This window comes from Myxocyprinus asiaticus, chromosome 43 (assembly GCF_019703515.2).
Source record: "Myxocyprinus asiaticus isolate MX2 ecotype Aquarium Trade chromosome 43, UBuf_Myxa_2, whole genome shotgun sequence".
In the NCBI taxonomy this organism is placed as follows: Eukaryota; Metazoa; Chordata; class Actinopteri; order Cypriniformes; family Catostomidae; genus Myxocyprinus; species Myxocyprinus asiaticus.
Window position 1 is genome coordinate 32,005,133 of NC_059386.1, and position 20,217 is coordinate 32,025,349.

General features: G+C 37.1%; 1 protein-coding gene across 4 annotated transcripts; it reads right to left on the minus strand.

Moving 5' to 3' along the window:
- Nucleotides 1-319: 319 nt before the first annotated feature.
- Nucleotides 320-20,011, minus strand: septin5b (septin 5b). 4 transcript variants are annotated; one of them, XM_051686523.1, is made up of 13 exons: nucleotides 19,824-20,011; nucleotides 14,197-14,272; nucleotides 14,023-14,033; nucleotides 10,487-10,577; nucleotides 9,947-10,033; nucleotides 7,058-7,181; nucleotides 6,566-6,700; nucleotides 5,336-5,453; nucleotides 5,078-5,179; nucleotides 3,411-3,507; nucleotides 3,058-3,193; nucleotides 1,836-1,938; nucleotides 320-1,410 (listed from the first exon to the last, which is right to left on the minus strand). In XM_051686523.1, exons 1-13 carry the CDS (start codon nucleotides 20,004-20,006, stop codon nucleotides 1,348-1,350), a joined length of 1,326 nt encoding a protein of 441 aa, XP_051542483.1. In that variant the 5' UTR covers nucleotides 20,007-20,011; the 3' UTR covers nucleotides 320-1,347. The 4 variants fall into 4 exon arrangements, with proteins under 4 accessions (XP_051542483.1, XP_051542486.1, XP_051542484.1 ...); XM_051686526.1 differs by having other exon boundaries at nucleotides 14,197-14,275; XM_051686524.1 differs by lacking the exon at nucleotides 19,824-20,011 and adding an exon at nucleotides 17,669-17,856.
- Nucleotides 20,012-20,217: the final 206 nt, after the last annotated feature.

Genomic DNA, 20,217 nt, shown 5'->3' on the forward strand with positions numbered 1-20,217 from the left:
ATTTTTCATTGTGTTCAGCAGAAGGTACTGAGGGTAAATGAGAGAATTTTCATTTTTGGGTGAACTATCCCTTTAACTTGAATGTAACCCTGAACGTTAATCCTTTAATTTGCATGTTAAGGACATCATCATGAGCAATCAAATTCTTAACAGTGATGAGAGTATGGACAGAACAGACTGGATCTACCATAGAGGGAGAGTTTATCACAATTAAGTAAGAATAACAGTGAAATAGCATCACTATTCTCCAGAAGGAGAAATCAAACCTGCATGTCTTTCAGAGACACACTGTCTTTAGTTTTTCAAAAGAATCAGTGAATGATGGCACATGGTGTATTTATTTATCATGCTCAATAGCTTGACCAAACACATGCAGGGTAAACATATCAAAATGCATCAATCTAAAACAACACATTCAGGTGATAGAAAATATGTAAGAGCCTCCCTACTCATAAAGATGGTCTGATATCTGGTTTTGTGATTACTTGAGTTATATAAGTGCTAAATATCATGAATAACTTATTATATTAGGACAGACATTATCCTCTTATAAGTGGCATATTATGACTAAAGCATCTATAAAAAATCTGTTAAAGAAAACATCTTAGCAGTTCTACGCAATTTAAAAACTGGAGTTAGTACAGTAATCGTTCACAATTTAAGTTTGCAACTGAAGGGTTATAAGGCCTTCAAAGACTACAAAAAAAATTAATAAACAATAAAAATAAATACATCTTGTGTAAAAGGTATATTTTACTGGTTAAAGATGATCCATAGCATAGATTTGCTACAATACTGCAAATATTTTGATAATTATTAAGTGTTGGTGTACAGTAGCTGCTTCAAAATGTTTAAAATCACCCATATACTTTTCCACTCCACGCTCTGTTTTAAGCAAATCAGCACAGACACACACACTCACACACACTCATTAATTACTAAAAATACAAAAATTGGATTACAAAAGGGCCACACAAAATTGTAAACAAAAACTCTAGATAAAAGAACAAGACTAGCATTTGACGTCTGCTGTGTATAAAGCAGTCATTGCCATGGAAACATTCGTAAAGGACCATATACTCTGTACAAAATGTGAAAACAATAGAAACAAGATTTTTAGTTTGACAAAATATTTCAACTCGGAACCTGTTTTAGAAACTAGACCCTGTTGAAACCGTAGTGCTCAGCCCATGCTTGCCTTTCATATCTGTGTATTGTGTTCTAACATACAAATATGCTTGTTTGCTCCCATTCTGCATATCTTTCAGTGTGTTGTTGAAGTGTGGTGTCTGCTTGTGTAAAAATGTCAACAAGCAGAAGTTTAAATCTTTGTTCATGGGGCGTCATTCACAGGTCCTGTTCGTGCATCTGCTGTTGCATTTTCTGAAGCATTTCCTGCATTCTCCGCAACTGTGTGACAAACAAGTATAGCGAAATTAGTAGAAAATTAGACATTCATCATTGCAAATGTCTCAGCTCTTAAAGCTATTTACAAAGTTCAGTTGCTGAACTGCCTTGCCATGTCCCTTCTGCACAGAGCCATTCACACTGAACGCGTTTTTGCGTCCATCATGCATGAGCCACATTTTTTAAGATGCTGTGTCAAGTTAAGAAATTCAGCTTTTAAAAACGCATCTGAATATTGTTCCATGCATTGCCCTGTGTCTGGCTTTTCTTAATGCAAGAACAGTTCTGTCTAAACTGCCCCTAAGAAACCATCCTAACTGAAATGTGGAACACACCTTTGATGTTTTAAAATGCCATTTACAAAGACTTCCTGTCTTATATATCATACGTATAATATATGAAATAATTGGTTAGGCACGACTTCTGACCTCTTCGTCTTTCATCTTTATTAGCTTCTCTGTTTCTACATCAGGGGTGGACAGTGGTAATATTGGGATGGGGCTCTCCACACGATTATCCTGGGTCAGTTTGCTGGAGAAAACAAATATAATCTCTTTATATTTAACAATTAATATTGCATTAAAGGAATATTCCGGGTTCAATACAAGTTAAGCTCAATCGACAGCATTTGTGGCATAATGTTGATTACCACAAAAAATTATTTTGACTAACACCTCTTTTCTTTAAAATAAGCACAAATCTGGATTACAGTGAGGCACTTACAATGGAAGTGAATGGGGCCAATACGTAAATGTTAAAATCAAAATCAGAATTAGCTTTATTGCCAAGTATGCTTACACATACAAGGAATTTGTCTTGGTGACAGGAGCTTCCAGTGCACAACAATACAAAAACAGCAACAAGACTTAAAAAAAAGAATTAAAATTGAATAAAAAATAGATAAATATTGAAAAGAAAAAAGTATTTATAGAATACACAATAGACAAATATATATATATATATATATATATATATATATATATATATATATATACATACATACATACATATACATACACACACACACACATATACATACACACACACACACACACATATATACATACATATATGTACAGATATACATACATATACGTACAGATATACATACATATACGTACAGATATACATACATACATATACATACACACACACACACACACACACACACACACACACACACACACACACACACACACACTACACATACACATACATAGTGCGTAAATACTTTCTGTTTCGAAAGTATAGCCACAAGACATAAACAAAATGCATGTTAACCTGATTTTAGTGACAGAAAATCGCTTTCTAACAATGTCAACAACCCCTAAAACCCTAAAATGGCTGTAAACATTATGATTTAAACAACTTCATGGCTCAAATAATATATGAGTTTCAACAGAAGATTTAATGCAAATGCTTTTATAAAATTATAAGCTTCACATTTCTACATTTAAACCCTCCAAAAAAATGGTTGTAAGTGCCTCACTGTAACCTCGATTTTTGCTTTTTTGAAGAAAAGGAGGAACGAGTCGAAATTATTTTTCGTGGTAATCAACATTATGACACAAATGCTGTCGATTGAGCTTAACTTGTACTGAACCCAAAATATTCCTTTAAGGAAGAGTAACCATTGAGATAAGGATTTACCTTGTCATTTGCTGTATACACTGTGCCCTGTAGTTTTCGTAGTGCACATCACATGTGATGTCTTTCAAGTCGTGCATATGCGAGCGAATCAACACGTTTCTCAGCTTGACGAAATCACAATGGGACTGATTCTCCACTGTGGCAAAACAAAAGCATGTTCACAAATCAGTTTGTGCAATCTTTTGTGTGTTACACTTTATCCAAGTGTTAGTTTTAACACATGCATTATATCACATACTGTAGCAAAACTTGATATTTGAAGCTTCATGGAAACTTCATTTGTTCTTCTAATGTACAGACAGCACAGAGTTTCTCCTATCCAAAAGTTTAAATGTTCAAGTGCAGATCTGTACCTTCCACAATGCCCCATGGGTAAAGTCTCCCTCTCACCCGTTGACCTTTGATCTCCACTACTGTGTTACTCCCAATCACGGCAAATGGGGTGCACTCCTGAGACACACAACAAATAGATTTGGGTTTCTTGCTTCTATATATAAATCTAAGTCTTACAAACCAGAATATCCCTCCATTAACACTTGCAGACCTCTTGGGGTTTACACCATACCATTTAGACTTAAAGGGAAAGTTCACCCAAAAATGATCATTCTCCCATCATTTGCTCACCCTTATGCCATCTCAAACTTGTATGGCATTCTGTCTTTTGTGGAACACAAACAAAGAACTTCTCAAAGAATTAAACTTGCAAGCTCCAAAAAGGACATAATGGCAGCATTATATACAAGGACAATACGATCACTCTGGGTGAGAAACAGACCAACATTTAAGTCCTTATTCACTATAAATCTTGACATTCACAGTTTTCTTGACACGTTAATGAGAGAAGCTTGTTCACACACTTCCTCGAACTTGATGCATGCAAAGCCCTGTACACAAACCATACACAGTGTTGCCATGTTTGCTATTTTCACACCTATTTGGGCTGTTGTCTACAGACGCAAGTTTAAATGATGAGTCACAGGTTTCATTTTTTGGGAAACTTTTAAAATGCACTGCGGTCGCCAAAAGATTAATGGTAAACACTAGAAAATGCAAATGCAAATGTCTCATTGATGTACAATGATACTGGGACTGAATACCTGGCAACTTGTCAAGATTTATAGTGAATAGGGACTTACATTTTGGTCTGTTTTCATATTTCTTAAAAAGACATGGATTAAACCACTCAAATCATATGGATTACTTTCATAGCGCCTTTATGTCCTTATTGGAGCTTGCAAGTTTTGGACACCATTGACTTACATTGTATGGATAAAAACACCTCATACATTTTTTTAAATATCTTCTTTTGTGCTCTGCAGAAGAACGAAAGTCATACAAGTTTGAAACGGCATCAGGGTATGATGAGAGAATTATCATTTATGGGTGAACTATCCCTTTAAAAGGGTAATATTCTAACCTTTTGTAGCATATTTCCCCTGAAGTCTACTGACAATGTTATCCAATGTTTCTAGCACTAAATGGTGGTAGCTTAGTTTTACATTACTTTTTTCGACAGCAAGGAAATTCTGGTTTTCCCTTTTATGTCTCCTTTTTAAGTGTTCGTCAACAAAGATTGTAGTCAAAGACATTTCATTAAAGGTGAAGTGTGTAATTTCATCAATGTTAAAATAATTTCTCCTATTCCAACTTGATAAGCAGAGAAAACTAAAAGTAACACATTTATAGGCTGATTTTACCTAAAAAAAAGTGTAAAAACTGTGGCTCTGTAGTGCTATCAAAACACTGCTTTGTTTGTTTGAGCATCCCTACCAGCCTGATACAGCAACACTGGATCAACAATGGCCTGAGTTTGGGGTGGAACTATCTGTTTTTCTTTTTTACCAATGTAAGGCATAGGCAGTATTTGGGGAACCTTGAAAAAATTAAACCTTATTATAATTTTTTCCCCATGGACCTTGCAAACCAGGCGCCAACCTTGAATGGCAACAGCAAACATTAGTTTTCATGTCTTGGGTCATTAAGTTCTCAAGCATTGCGAGCATTGAGTAATAATTCTGACCTTCAGTTCTCGGTCCTGTTGCTTGAACTCCTCATCCTCATCGGAATCGCAGTCTGGAAACTGGTACACTTTGATTCCAAACTTCTCAATCTCGTCTCTCACCTTGAATAGAAGGATAAAGAGTGCATGTTTGTTTATTTGTTACATCAGCATCTGTCTTCGTCATGTAGTAAGGACGTGGTCTGCGTATGAATGTGAACAGAGCATGTGCATGTATAAACAGCCTGAATTGGAGCTTGTGAAGGTGGATTTACTCACCCTGTCCTTCATCTTCCTCATCTCTATTGGCGTCAGATAGTCAGCCTTGGAAATGAGCGGAACCACGTTGACCTTGTCCTGCAGTGCCTTCATAAACTCTACATCCACTGGCCGCAAACTAAGAGAAGAGAGAATAGACAGAGAGTTTGTTTGTCCTTTTCTAAATATTTAAGTTACTTTATTAACTTGAACTTAACTTTATTAACTTAAAATGAAAATTCTCTCATTATTTACTCACCGTCATGCCATCCCAGATGTGTATGACTTATTTCTTCTGCAGAACACAAACAAAGATTTTTAGGAGAATATCTCAGCTCTGTAGGTCCATACAATGCAAGTGAATGGTGGCCAGAACTTTGAAGCTAAAAAAGCACATAAAGGCAGCATAAAAGTAATCCATACGACTCCAGTGGTTTAATCCATGTCTTCAGAAGCGATATGATAGAGGTGGGTGAGAAACAGATCAATATTTAAGTCCTTTTTTACTAAAATTCTCCTCCCTGCCCAGTAGTTGGCGATATGCACAAAGAATGAGAATCGCCAAAAACAAAAGAAGAATGTGAAAGTGAAAGTTTCATAGTAAAAAAGGACTTAAATATTAATCTGTTTCTCACCCACACCTATCATATCACTTCTGAAGACATGGATTAAACCACTGGAGTCATATGAATTACTTTTATGCTGCCATTATGTGCTTTTTGGAGATTCAAAGGTCTTGTCACCATTCACTTGCATTGAGAGGACCTACAGAGCTGAAATATTCTTCTAAACATCTTTGTGTTCTGCAAAAGAAAGAAAGTCATACACATCTGGGATGGCATGGGGGTGAGTAAATGATGAGAGAAATTTAGTTTTTGTATCTTTTAACGATTAGTTAGTTTGATGGTCCAAAAGGCATATTTAGGCAGCATAAATTAATCCACATGACTCCAGTCGATCAATGAATGTCTTCTGAAGCAAATCAATATGTTTGTGTAAAAAACAAATCAATAATTAAAACGTTTTCAGCTTTAAATCGTTGCTTCCGCCTTTGTTGTTCCAAACTAAAGTCATTCAGTTTGGAACAACACGAGAATGATGTGACATGATGACAGAATTTTCATTTTTGGATGAACTAATTTTACCAAATTTATTGCACAATTAGTAAAAAAAAATTAAAAATGTAAAAATGTCCAGATTCCATGTAGGTCTGGTTACAAGTACAGTTATGAGAGGTCACGGATTGGTTACCCATGTCCAAACGGAGAGATGAAGTACAGGCAGCAGTGAACACGGTTATCCTGGATATTCTTTCTGTTCAAGCCGCTTTCATCTCGAAAGTACTGCTCAAACTGCTGGTCGATAAAGTCAGTAATGGCCTTCCAGCTGAGGAGTGAGGATACAATCTTGATTAGCAGAAAAACTACCAATACTGTATTCATTTCATTTGAATGGTGTTGTTCATTGGAGTTGCTACTGTACTGTATATCCTGTTTAGGTGGACTTGTTGAGATTCAAGCTTAAATGCTCTTCTTTAAAAAAATTTAAAAAAAAAACAGCTTTAATGATCTTAGACTAATATAAAAGGTAAAAGGCAAACATTAACTGTGCTACATTTTAAGTGTATACTACAGTATGCATGTTTTCCATCCTTTTATACAAACTGAGGGAGGAGTCTGTGTTATTAATCACAGGAATGCCACAGAATATTCCTATAATTTATGTGGACCTGTATGTACGTACCACTCAGTATTATTGACGGCATCTCCAAAACCTGGTGTGTCCACAATGGTCAATTTCAGCTTAATGCCTTTTTCTTCAATGTCAACAGTGTGTTTGATGATCTCCACTGTCTGATTAATACGCTCTGATCATACAAAAATATGTGTTAGAAAAATGTTATTTAGATTACACCATGAGAGTTTGCTATTACCAAATTTAATTGGAAAAAAAATTTATATGAATAACAAGTAAAAACTTTCAAAACAGAACACTTGCATGCATGGTCTAATCAAAATTGTATGTATTAAAGTTGCTTTAAAGGTGCGTTTTAAAGGTTTTTTCTAGTTGCTTAACTTGTAAACAGAAAGACATAAGGTGTGTTCTAAACCGCACACTTCTGCGCTATTCTACACCATTTTATAGTGCAAGTAGTATGTTAACACTGAAAATGCAACAAAAAGAAGTGTACTATGAGTACCCAGATGATGCACTTCTTCATTCTGTGGAGTGCTTTACCATCACCCCATGATGTGTGAATATTTTCATTATTTGAGATATAAGTGTTGAACTAATTTGGCTTTGGCTAACATGCTAAAGTTAGCAGTAACACCTCACAAGTGTTTGAAATGTCACTTCGGCAACAACTTCGCCCCGTCTACAACTTTGGGGGCGTGTTGAAGCGGGTTTCGCCCAGGGCGCCATACAAGCTAGAACCACTACTGGACACAGCTAATAGTAGAATAGCATTTTTTAAAAATATTTTTAAAATGATGTACACTCAACAAACTCTTAATAAACTCCAACATTCAAAAGTTGGCAGTTGGATCAAAGTCTTTCTAGCAGTCCACTGTTGGCCATCAGGGTTTTGGAGTAACGTACATGTAACGGCATTATGTAAAGAAATATATGAGTAACTGTATTCCACTACAGTTACAAGTTAAGTAGTTGGTAATCAAATTACAGTTACTTTCAAAAAGTATTTTGATTACTGAAGAGATTACTTTGCATCTTATTCTCATTTGTTTCATTTTATATTTAGTCTATTCAGTTGGAAAACACTTGTGCTTTTAAATGAAGCGATCTGAGTAGCATTTGAACAGCTGGGAAACATTATGATGTATTACTCATACGAGCAGACAGAGGGCGCTCTCATTCCGATATCAGTGAAATGGTGGATCTGACGCCATTGAGGATTTATAGCAACAAAAAAACATTAGAAACGCTCTGACAGATGAAATATAAATCCAATAAATACATGATTACAAGGCAATATAGTTTTTCAAAATCTTATGCGGTTTGGGTATATTTATTACAAGATTAAAAGATGCATATATGAGAAACACTAACCAATCTAGACTGTAGCATCATATAGAAAGCTACAAATAATAGATTTTCTGCCTCATTCTATGAACAGAATCCACAAACAATCAGAAGATGTTGTTGTGTACACTCTGTGGGGTTTTCAAGTAAATTTGAAGCATCAGAAATAGTTTCTTTTGTAAACTGCTATGTGAACATTTAGCATTGTGCCAAGGTAAAATGGTATATCTAGCCATTAGATGCACTTGTTACCAGTCGTGATTATAATATATAATGAATTCTATCAAGAAAATCCATGTTAGATCTTTTTTTTTTCCGTCTAGTAAGACCTTTGATATTAGTGCAAAGATGTACTGCAAAAATAGTAGGCCTACTCTTAATTATAATACTATATTATATACTCTTAAAATAAATTTACTTGAGAAGCTACACTGTATAATGTATTTAGGCTATTTCAGAGCATGTACTGCATTTTTTCATATAAGTGTATTTTGTTTTACTGTAATGGCAGATTATTTATAGTCAAAAACAAGTGAAAAAATCTATTATTTATTTAGATTACATTACTGACAATGAGTAATCTAACAGAATACGTTACAAATCACATTTTACAGCATGTATTCTGTAATCTGTAGTGGAATACATTTTAAAAACGTCCAACCCTGTCGGCCATCTATGAAACGCTCCCAGTCATGACAGTGCAGCTCCTATCTACTTGAATGGGGAAACATTGAAATCTCAAAAACAGTTGGTCAAGATAAGGATCAAATAAAAAATTTCAAATCACCAATAAAATCTGACAACACTAAAATCATATATTGTACTTCTTTCCCTCAGATAGAGCTAAAAAAAACACACACAAAAAAAAAAACACAATTTTCCTGGCTTGTATTGCTAATGTGCATGCGTGTTCTCGAGTTGATTGCCAGGTGGTGTGTGTATCTAAAAGCTGACTGGCTCTTTTACCTGTAAGGCGGGACTTCCTTTCTACATCCATTGACCATTGGGGCGTTCCAATTTCTCTCATTCATTTTATTACAAGTGGCCCATCTCTGCTAAATAGTCTCTGTTTGGATGCAGTTGGATTTCGAATGCTGAGAAGCATAACTTTTAAAAATGCACTAACAAACACCAACAGGGTGAAAATACTGACCCAACAAAATCCAACAAAGGTGTAAATAAGCTGCTCTATTCTACATATGGTGCCGGGCACACATTCATGAGGGCCACCGTGTTGAGATCACGTGACAAGCCAAATATTACCCGCTTTATCTCTGTAGTCAGCTGTAACTGGACGTTTTCACTTGCGGAATGAATTAATCATGGCTGACAGCGAATTGCACTATTTTACAATGACTTTGGAAACTGAGAACTTCTGTTTTTGTGTGATGTTGCATTTACGCCACTAGGAAGACATAAACATGAATATTACTGAGTGCACCTTTAATTATTTCCAAATACAAACATGCAAAGATGTTTTTAAATTAATTATATTTATGAATAGGTTAGCGTAAATGAAATAATTTAGGTCATAATGGGTTCAATATGACAAAAAGTTTGAGAACCCCTGGATTAGATAATACAAGTCACCTTCAGCGTTCAGTAGTTTCCTGTCCTTGTACAAATCTGTGAGGAACAAGCTGTTGACCAGGGTGGACTTTCCAAGACCAGACTCCCCTGAAACGCAAGGAGTTTCAAAACATTTTATACAAACATTCAAAAATACACTTTTAGTGTAATTCTAGCCAAACAAATTATATTTTAATTTTTTATTATTTAATATAAATTTATAACATTATTCTTTATATTATATTACACTGACATTAATAATAAATAAATAAAAATATACAAAATTGACATTTTCTCTCTTCTACTGCCATAATCCAAATTTTAAGTTTACCCTGCTATAGTTCACTTCCGTGTTTCAAACCCAGAAATGTGAAAAGGGTCCATTTTATGGTTAGAGTTAGGACTATATTTCTTTTATAGAAATGTTGTTAATCCAGGACCAACCAAAGATGCTGAACCAGAAATATGTCTTACTTGAAAAAATCACTATGGCATTAATAAAAGTGGCCAAAAAATGCCATTTTACTCATTGATTTTCATGATATGTAAATAGATGCTGACCTGCCACCATGAGAGTGAAATCAAAGCCTTTTTTAACCGACTTCCTGTGTACTTGGTTTGGGAGGGTGGCAAAGCCAACATACTCTTTCTCCTGAAAGAATTAAATACAATTACATTTGAAACACACATTATGTAATAATACAAGGCAAAAGCCATGACTTTACTTTCCATAACTGCACAGTATGCAAAAATGGACATCTGCAAGCCAAACCACATCCTGTGATAACTACAGGGATAAAAATGCATCAGAGCACCCCACCCTCCAAACCTCTAAGGCCATACATTAGTAGGGCATTCCCAGAATTCCTGCCATGCTCAGATTCTGTGCGGGAGCAGGCAGGCCCAAAGGCCTCCATATTTACAATATTACATAATTCATTCTGTTATATAAAACCAGCCCACTGCCACATAGAATATTCATGCTTGGTTTGCATCGTAAATATGCACAGAATTATCAGTGTTTATTTGGCCAATGCTTTTTAAAGAGCTGCAGAATATGTGAATCTGTAGGAAAGGACTCGTTGCTCGTGTATCTCTCCAAATGCCTTTTAGCACAATAGATTCTCCTGCTTGGCTTCATCTTAAGCTCTATTTGGCCTGTCTGTTAATGTCTCTAAGGAAGAGTGTTTATTCTGACCTAAAGGCATGGATGTTGTGAATGTTTTTCGTGGGCGATCACACAGACGAAAGTACAGAGAATGAATCGAAGGTTTACTTGCTGTGGTTTAAAAGCATTAGCCTTATTTTCATCACTCTCCCAGTTTGACTGACAGTACGCCCTCAGGTGGACATACGGAAAGCCAAGCGTACATTTAAACATTTTCTAAGCCAGTGCACCCTGCACAGAGGAGGCCACATGAACATCAGTTTATCTCAGATTTATCAGCACTAAGGTTTGTAGTTATAAGGAATATGAAATTAGAAAATTAGTACAAAATGTTAAACAATAAGGCCCAGTGAAGCCTAAAGTAAATAAATTAGTAATAAAGGATATTCATCATTTAAAGCACTATATGGGTTAATCTCATGAAGCCTTCATTATACAGTTGAAGTCAGACGTTTACATACACCTTAGCCAAATACATTTAAACTCAGTTTCTCCATAATTCCTGACATTTAATCGTAGAAAACTTTCCCTGTCTTAGGTCAGTTAGGATCACTACTTAATTTTAAGAATGTGAAATGTCAGAATAATAGTGGAGAGAATGATTTATTTCAGCTTTTATTTCTTTCATCACATTCCCAGTGAGTCAGAAGTTTACATACACTTTGTTAGTATTTGTAGCATTGCCTTTAAATTGTTTAACTTGGGTCAAACGTTTTGGGCAACCTTCCAAAAGCTTCTCACAATAAGTTGCTGGAATTTTGGCCCATCCCTCCAGACAGAACTGGTGTAACTGAGTCAGGTTTGGAGGCCTCCTTGCTCGCTCATGCTTTTTCAGTTCTGCCCACAAATTTTTTATCGGATTGAGGTCAGGACTTTGTGTTGGCCACTGCAATACCTTGACTTTGTTGTCCTTAAGCCATTTTGCCACAACTTTGGAGGTATGCCTGGGGTCATCGTCCATTTGGAAGACCCATTTGCGACCGAGCTTTAACTTCCTGGCTGATGTCTTGAGATATTGCTTCAATATATCCACATAATATTTCTTCCTCATGATGCCATCTATTTTCTGAAGTGCACCAGTCCCTCCTGCAGCAAAGCACCCCCACAACATGATGCTGCCACCCCTATGCTTCACGGTTGGGATGATGTTCTTCAGCTTGCAAGCCTCACCCTTTTTCCTCCAAACATAATGATGGTTATTATGCCCAAACTGTTCCAATTTTGTTTCATCAGACCAGAGGACATTTCTCCAAAAAGTAAGATCTTTGTGCCCATGTGCACTTCCAAACTGTAGTCTGGCTTTTTATGGCAGTTTTGGAGCAATGGCTTCTTCCTTGCTGAGCAGCCTTTCAGATTATGTCGATATAGGACTCGTTTTACTGTTGATATAGATACTTGTCTACCTGTTTCCTCCAGCATCTTCACAGGGTCCTTTTATGTTGTTCTTGGATTGATTTGCACTTTTCGCACCAAACTACGTTCATCTCTAGGAGACAGAATGCGTCTCCTTCCTGAGCTGTATGATGGCTGCGTGGTCCCATGGTGTTTATATTTGCATACTATTGTTTGTACAGATGAACGTGGTACCTTCAGGCATTTTGAAATTACTCCCAAGGATGAACCAGACTTTTGGAGGTCCACAATTTTTTTTTCTGAGGTCTTGGCTGATTTCTTTTGATTTTCCCATGATGTCAAGCAAAGAGGCACTGAGTTTGAAGGTAGGCCTTAAAATACATCCACAAGCACACCTCCAATTCAGTTCACTTCCTATCAGAAGCTAATTTACTAATTGTCTAAAGGCTTTACATCATTTTCTGGAACTTTCCAAGCTGCTTAAAGGCACAGTTAACTTAGTGTATGTAAACTTCTGACCCACTGGAATTGTGATATAGTCAATTAAAAGTGAAACAATCTGTCTGTAAACAATTGTTGGAAAAATTACTCATGTTATGCACAAAGTAGATGTCCTAAACGACTTGCCAAAACTATCGTTTGCTAATATTAAATCTGTGGAGTGGTTAAAAAATACGTTTTAATGACTTCAACCTAAGTGTATGTAAACTTCTGACTTCAACTGTATCCAGCTCCCCCCATGTGGAAAAAATATATACATTCTAAATTATATGTTAAAAATCTCTCTCTCTCTCTCTCTCTCTCTCTCTATATATGTGTGTGTGTATAATGTGTGTATACTGTATGTATGTGTGTGTGTGTGTGTGTGTGTGTGTGTGAGTGTATAATTCATCACAGTAGTACTTGATACAGTACTTAAAATTATGCTGACTTTAATAATAACCTCTAATAATAACAATAAAATTATTGTGCCTATTACAGTAATGATAATTTCCATAATGAGCTTAATTTTCTTTATGCAAATATGTTAAAAATATATAGATAGATATATTTTTTATTACAGTAATGAGAATTTCAATAATGATTTTAAATTTCTTAATGCAAAATGTTTTTTTTTATTCTAAAAATATCTATTTATTATTATTATTATCGTTAATGTTATTACAGTGAAGTTACTTTATATATATAATGTGATAAAATGTGTGAAACTGTGCTGTACAGTGTGTGTGTAATGCAGGCAGTAGGGATTCGTTTCCATGCATTTCTGAAAATGGACAGAATCCATTTATTTTATGAGAAATACATTTGCAACCCACTAATTTAGGCTGAAACATATATAAGATGATAATTTGTACGTGTTGTTATTCTGATAACTAAACAGATGTTGATGGAAGCGTTAGGGGATGCATGGACCGTTGTAAGAGAATGGTGTTTTCTGGGTTATTCATAGCGTAATGCAACCCACTGTCCCAGAGATAATGTATGGATGCTCACAGACCACCGACGTGGATCAAACTATGTTAAAAGAAAAATGGCTTTGCTTTGCATATTGATGATTGATTAAATGTGCGCTTACCTCTCCATCCTCTGTTGTGTGATGCGCGAGGTCCAAGGATGCAGACGCCCATTCCCATTTTCGCCCGTTGGGAAAACCAGAGCGATTAATGCAAACAAACAGATTAATTACATTTTCGCTATTGCATTTTCAGATATTTCACTCACATGTTTTTTAGTTCCTGACCCATCTTACCTGTTTTCACCGCCCGACTCTTGTACCTGGCGCTGCTCGTCATCCCGGCCGCTTTCAGAACGCTGATTCGCGGATCCTACTATGGAGAAGACGTGTTCATTAATAATCATGAGACTGGCCCTCGCCAGTGACAAGAAACGTCCACACGAACTAGTTATTATTCAGGAGCCAAGACAGCTATTGGATGGCAAATGTTAGCATCCCCTAATTAATATTCATTAACCGATGTTTTGCCATAGTAGGATTTGTATTTTCGCTTTGGGAACAGCTGCAATATTAATTAACTATGGAATAATGTTTTGACTCTGAGGACTATATATATATATATATATATATATATATATATATATATATATATATATATATATATATATATATATATAGAGTTTTATCATATGCATATTTTTGCGAATTATTTTACTGATTTAAAAAAAAGAAAAAAAAAGAACTGACAATAACACTAAATTTGGGCTGTTTATTTTGTTTATCAATTTCAAGACTATGAGTCTAACCTAAAAAAAATTAAAAAGAAATTAATGATCAATTTATTAATAAAAAACAAAATACAGGGTAAAAGAATAATCTTAAAATAGACCAGTTAAAGGGCATATTTAAACTGGTTTACTTAATTTGTATTTATAGAAATTTAACAGTAAAATACAGTAAAATAAATAAATACAAATAATGAATTCAGTGACACAAAATTTCTCCAGAAAATGACACAAAATGACACAATTGCTTCGGACTAAACTACACCAGCTCTCTGTTCTGTCTGTCAGTGGATCACCAGCTTTCTAACAGACAGGCAGCAGCTAGTGAGACGGGCCAAACTGTTCCAATTTTGGAATATTCATGTATGTATGCATGTATGTATGCATGTATGTATGTGTGCGTGTATGTATGTGTGTATGTATGTGTGTATGTATGCATGTATGTATGCATGTATGTATGTATGCATGTATGCATGTATGTATGCATGTATGCATGTATGTATGCATGTATGTATGTATGTATGCATGTATGTATGCATGTATGTATGCATGTATGTATGCGTGTATGTATGCGTGTATGTATGTGTGTATGTATGCATGCATGTATGCGTGTATGTATGCGTGTATGTATGCGTGTATGTATGCATGTATGTATGCATGTATGCATGTATGCATGTATGTATGCGTGTATGTATGCGTGTATGTATGCGTGTATGTATGCGTGTATGTATGCGTGTATGCATGTATGTATGCATGTATGCATGTATGCATGTATGCATGTATGCATGTATGTATGCATGTATGTATGCATGTATGTATATATATATATATATATATATATATATATATATTCTTATTGTGAATTCTGTATACTATATTTTCTATTCCAATTTGAATTATTTTTTATTATTATCTATGTCTTCTTGCTGTTTTGTATTGTTGTGTACTGGAAGCTCCTGTCACCAAGACAAATTCCTTGTATGTGTAACCATACTTGGCAATAAAGCTCATTCTGATTCTGATTCTGAAAATACAAAAACAATAAATACATAAAACAGTAAAATACATATTTTTAGTTTTTTTTATTAGCATTTAATTAACATGTTATGCTTTATTAATTAATCATGTATTCATACTTGTTTATTGATTCATTTAAGTTGAAAATTGATTCTTTCCGTTTTTAAGAGGCTTTTCCAGTCCTCCATAGAGATCCGATGTTGTTTGCAGACAAAGACGGAAGGTGGCAGTGTAACGTCATTCCAAATTTTGTCATGTTGATTGAATCATGTTAATGTTTGCACTGTGATATTCTGAATGAATGCATGTGAGCCAGACTTTGTACTTAAATTATACGTAAATTATAGGTCATGCGTACATTTTCCTGACACATTAAGACATGCAGGAAGATGTCCGGAGAGCAGCACAATTGTGAGAGACTGCTGTGTAAATAATACCCTGGAAACCCTTTGACAGGTTACCAAGGCTAAGTATAGAGAATTGTTCCTCTCGGTGTCAGAAATTAAGCACTTTATTTATTTCAAAACACATCAAAGGCTTGTTAATTTTGGAAGATGCTTACACTGTAACTCTACTCAGGAAAAAATTAAGTAGGCCAATGTGGCCTGTATTTAGAGAGAGAGAAGTTTCCTCTGAACGTTTGAAGTATGTTGAGGAAAAATGTTGATATCTCATTTGCTCTCAGAAACAGTTTATATTTTAATTAACACATTTGGTTGCATCTGGTACCATAAAGAAAACTAGATGGTTTACATTTTCTTAAAAGCAGTCATGCCCATCTAAAACTTGCAGTGATGTTAAGGTTTTCTGAGTGGTTTTAGTGCAGTTTGCTAAGGGGTTCTTGTGGTTGCTTAGCTTTAAGATTTGTTCTGAAAATCTCTATCCCAAAATATGCTGAATACTAATAGTGATGTAAGTGATCCCTTACCAAGCACTATTATTAAAAGTGATTGATTTTTCACAATTTGACCTAAATAAAGACTGCTTCCCATTGCTTAAAAATGATTTCTTATTAAAGGAATATTCCGGGTTCAATACATGTTAAGCTCAATCGAGCATTTGTGGCATAATGTTGATTACCACAAAAAATTATTTCGACTCGTTCCTTTCTCTAAATAAAGCAAAAATCGAGGTTACAGTGAGGCACTTATAATGGAAGTGAATGGGGCCAGTTTTTGAAAGAGTTTGAAGCCAGAAATGTGAAGATTTTTTAATTGCATAAAATAAATTACATTAATTCTTCAGTTATAAAGCAGTACAGTTGTTTAAATCATCGTTTTTACAGTCGTTTTAGGGGTTTTGGCATTACATCGTCATGGCAACGTAGTTGTAAAAATTGGATATAACTTTACACAGAAAAGGTAAGTGATTTTATCACAATAAAATCATGTTAACACACATATTGTTTATGTCTTGTGTCTATACTTTTGAAACAGTGAGTATTTTAATGTTTATAGATTGGCCCCAAACACTTCCATTATAAGTGCCTCACTGTAACCCAGAAGAATCTTTCCTTTTGTTTTTTTTTTTTTTTTTTTTTTAAGAAAAAATGAGGGACTAATCGAAATGAATGTTTGTGGTAATCAACATTATGCCACAAATCTGCTGTCGATTATGCTTAACTTACAGTTGAAATCAGAAGTTTACATACACTTAGGTTGAAGTCATTTAAACTCATTTTTTAACCACTCCACAGATTTAATATTTAGCAAACTATTGTTTTGGCAAGTCTTTTAGGGCATCTACTTTGTGCATGACACAAGTAATTTTTCCAACAATTGTTTACAGACAGATTGTTTCACTTTTAATTGACTACATCACAATTACAGTGGGTCAGAAGTTTACACGCAGCTTAGAAAATTCCAAAAAATGATGTCATGCCTTTAGGCAATTAGCCAATTAGCTTCTGATAGGCTAATTGGAGTCAATTGGAGGTGTACCTGTGGATGTATTTTAAGGCCTACCTTCAAACTCAGTGCCTCTTTGCTTGACATCATGGGAAAATCAAAACAAATCAGCAAAAGTTGTGGACCTCCACAAGTCTGGTTCATCCTTGGGAGCAATTTCCAAATGCCTGAAGGTACCACGTTCATCTGTATAAACAACATTACACAAGTATAAACACCATGGGACCACGCAGCCATCATACCACTGTCATGTGTATTCTGTTGATTCATGTCTTTTAGTTTGAAATTCTAGTTCCTGTTTCATGTCATGTGTTCCTGTTTCCCTAGTCATGTGATGTCTTGTTTTCCCTCCATGTTCATGTGTCATGTTTTCATTGGTTTATTGTTTAATTATCTTGTTATCAGTTCTGTTTGTTCATTGGTTTATGTTCTCCCATGTCTTGTATTTAAGCCCTCATGTTTTCATCGTCTAGTTGTCAAGTATTGAATGTGTTTGGTATGTTGTTCCTGGCAAGCTAAGTTTATGTCTAGTTCATGTTTATGTCAAGCCAAGTTTCAAGTTTATGATTGCTTCATGTTTGTAGTTAGGGTGGTTCACGTTTGTAAATAAACTGCACTTGGGTTCTTCATCTTCACGTCTTCCTCATTGCCATCATTGTCAGCAGTTCCAGCATACGTTACAGAACGTTACAGAATACTTGACCCAACCATGAACCCAGCAGTTTTACTTCTGCGCCTACGTCAGGGGAATCGTCCCTGGAGGACTATGTTGAGGACTTCTGCGGTCTAGCCAGCCAGGTGGACTTTAATGAGGTTGCCCTCAAAGACTGTTTTAGATTTGGACTGAATGAGTCCATTTCTTTTTTGATGTCTGGCGGTCGCAGTTCCCTCAGCCTGGCTCAATATATCGACCTTGCCCTACGGTTCATTGGTTCCCCGTTCACTGTGGGGAAGGCGGATGCCGAGCCAGAGTTCCACGGCATGACCTCCGCCGAGCCAGAGTTCCACGGCATGGCCGCCGCCGAGCCAGAGTTCCACGGCATGGCCGCCGCCGAGCCAGAGTTCCACGGCATGGCAACGCCTCAGCCTGCGCCATGCCACGTCGCCACAGCGCATCGGCCTGCTCCATGCCACGACGCCACGACGTCTCAGCCTGCTCCATGGCACGCCGCCGCAACGCCTCAGCCAGTTCCACGCCACGTCGCCGCAACGCCTCAGCCTGCTCCATGCCACGTCGTCGCAACGCCTCAGCCTGCTCCATGCCGCTTCGCCGCAACGCCTCAGCCAGCTCCATGCCACGTCACAGCAACGCCTCAGCCTACTCCATGCCACGTCACCGCAACGCCTCAGCCTGCTCCATGCCATGTCACAGCCACACCTGAGCAGTGGGACCTGGAGATGGTTCCCACCCTTATACCCACCCTTAGTTCTCCTGAGCAGGCAAGGGGAACTTTCGGCCCTCCGATCCCGCATGGACCCTCCAAGCCCTGGACTTCGCCTTGGCCTATCGGTCCCTCGACATTGCCTCAGCTCGGCGTTCCCTCGGTTCCACTACGGTCCTTCAGCCTGTCGGCTGTGCCGGGGTCCCTCGTCCCTCCGGCTCTTCCTTGGTCTGTCGGTCACCTGGCTCCGCTTTGGCTCTCCGATCCTCTGGCTGCGCCTCGTCCCTCCGATCTGTCAGCTTCACCGGGGACCTCCTTCCCTACGGCTCCACCTTGGTCCTTAGTCCCACCGGCTCCACCTCAGTCTTCCGATCCCTCAGCTCCGCCTTGCTCCTCCGAGCCTCCAGCACCGCCTTGGTCCTCCCTGCCGTCTGCTCCACCCTGGCCCTTCGAGTCTTCGGCTACTCTCCAGGCACCATGTTCCATGGCTCCATCCCTCGAGCCTCTCATGGCTTCACCCCCCACGGACTTTGCCCTGGTCCCATGCCCCTCGCCCTTTCTTACCACGCCACGCCCCACGCCTCAAGACACCCCCCCCCCGCTCCCTACAGAACTTTGAATTTATGTCATGTTTTACGTGTTTTGTTTATGTGTTGGGGTGTCAGGAGCCACCCCTTAGTGGGGGGGATATGTCATGTGTATTCTGTTGATTCATGTCTTTTAAAATTCCAAAAAATGATGTCATGCCTTTAGGCAATTAGCCAATTAGCTTCTGATAGGCTAATTGGAGTCAATTGGAGGTGTACCTGTGGATGTATTTTAAGGCCTACCTTCAAACTCAGTGCCTCTTTGCTTGACATCATGGGAAAATCAAAACAAATCAGCAAAAGTTGTGGACCTCCACAAGTCTGGTTCATCCTTGGGAGCAATTTCCAAATGCCTGAAGGTACCACGTTCATCTGTATAAACAACATTACACAAGTATAAACACCATGGGACCACGCAGCCATCATACCACTGTCATGTGTATTCTGTTGATTCATGTCTTTTAGTTTGAAATTCTAGTTCCTGTTTCATGTCATGTGTTCCTGTTTCCCTAGTCATGTGATGTCTTGTTTTCCCTCCATGTTCATGTGTCATGTTTTCATTGGTTTATTGTTTAATTATCTTGTTATCAGTTCTGTTTGTTCATTGGTTTATGTTCTCCCATGTCTTGTATTTAAG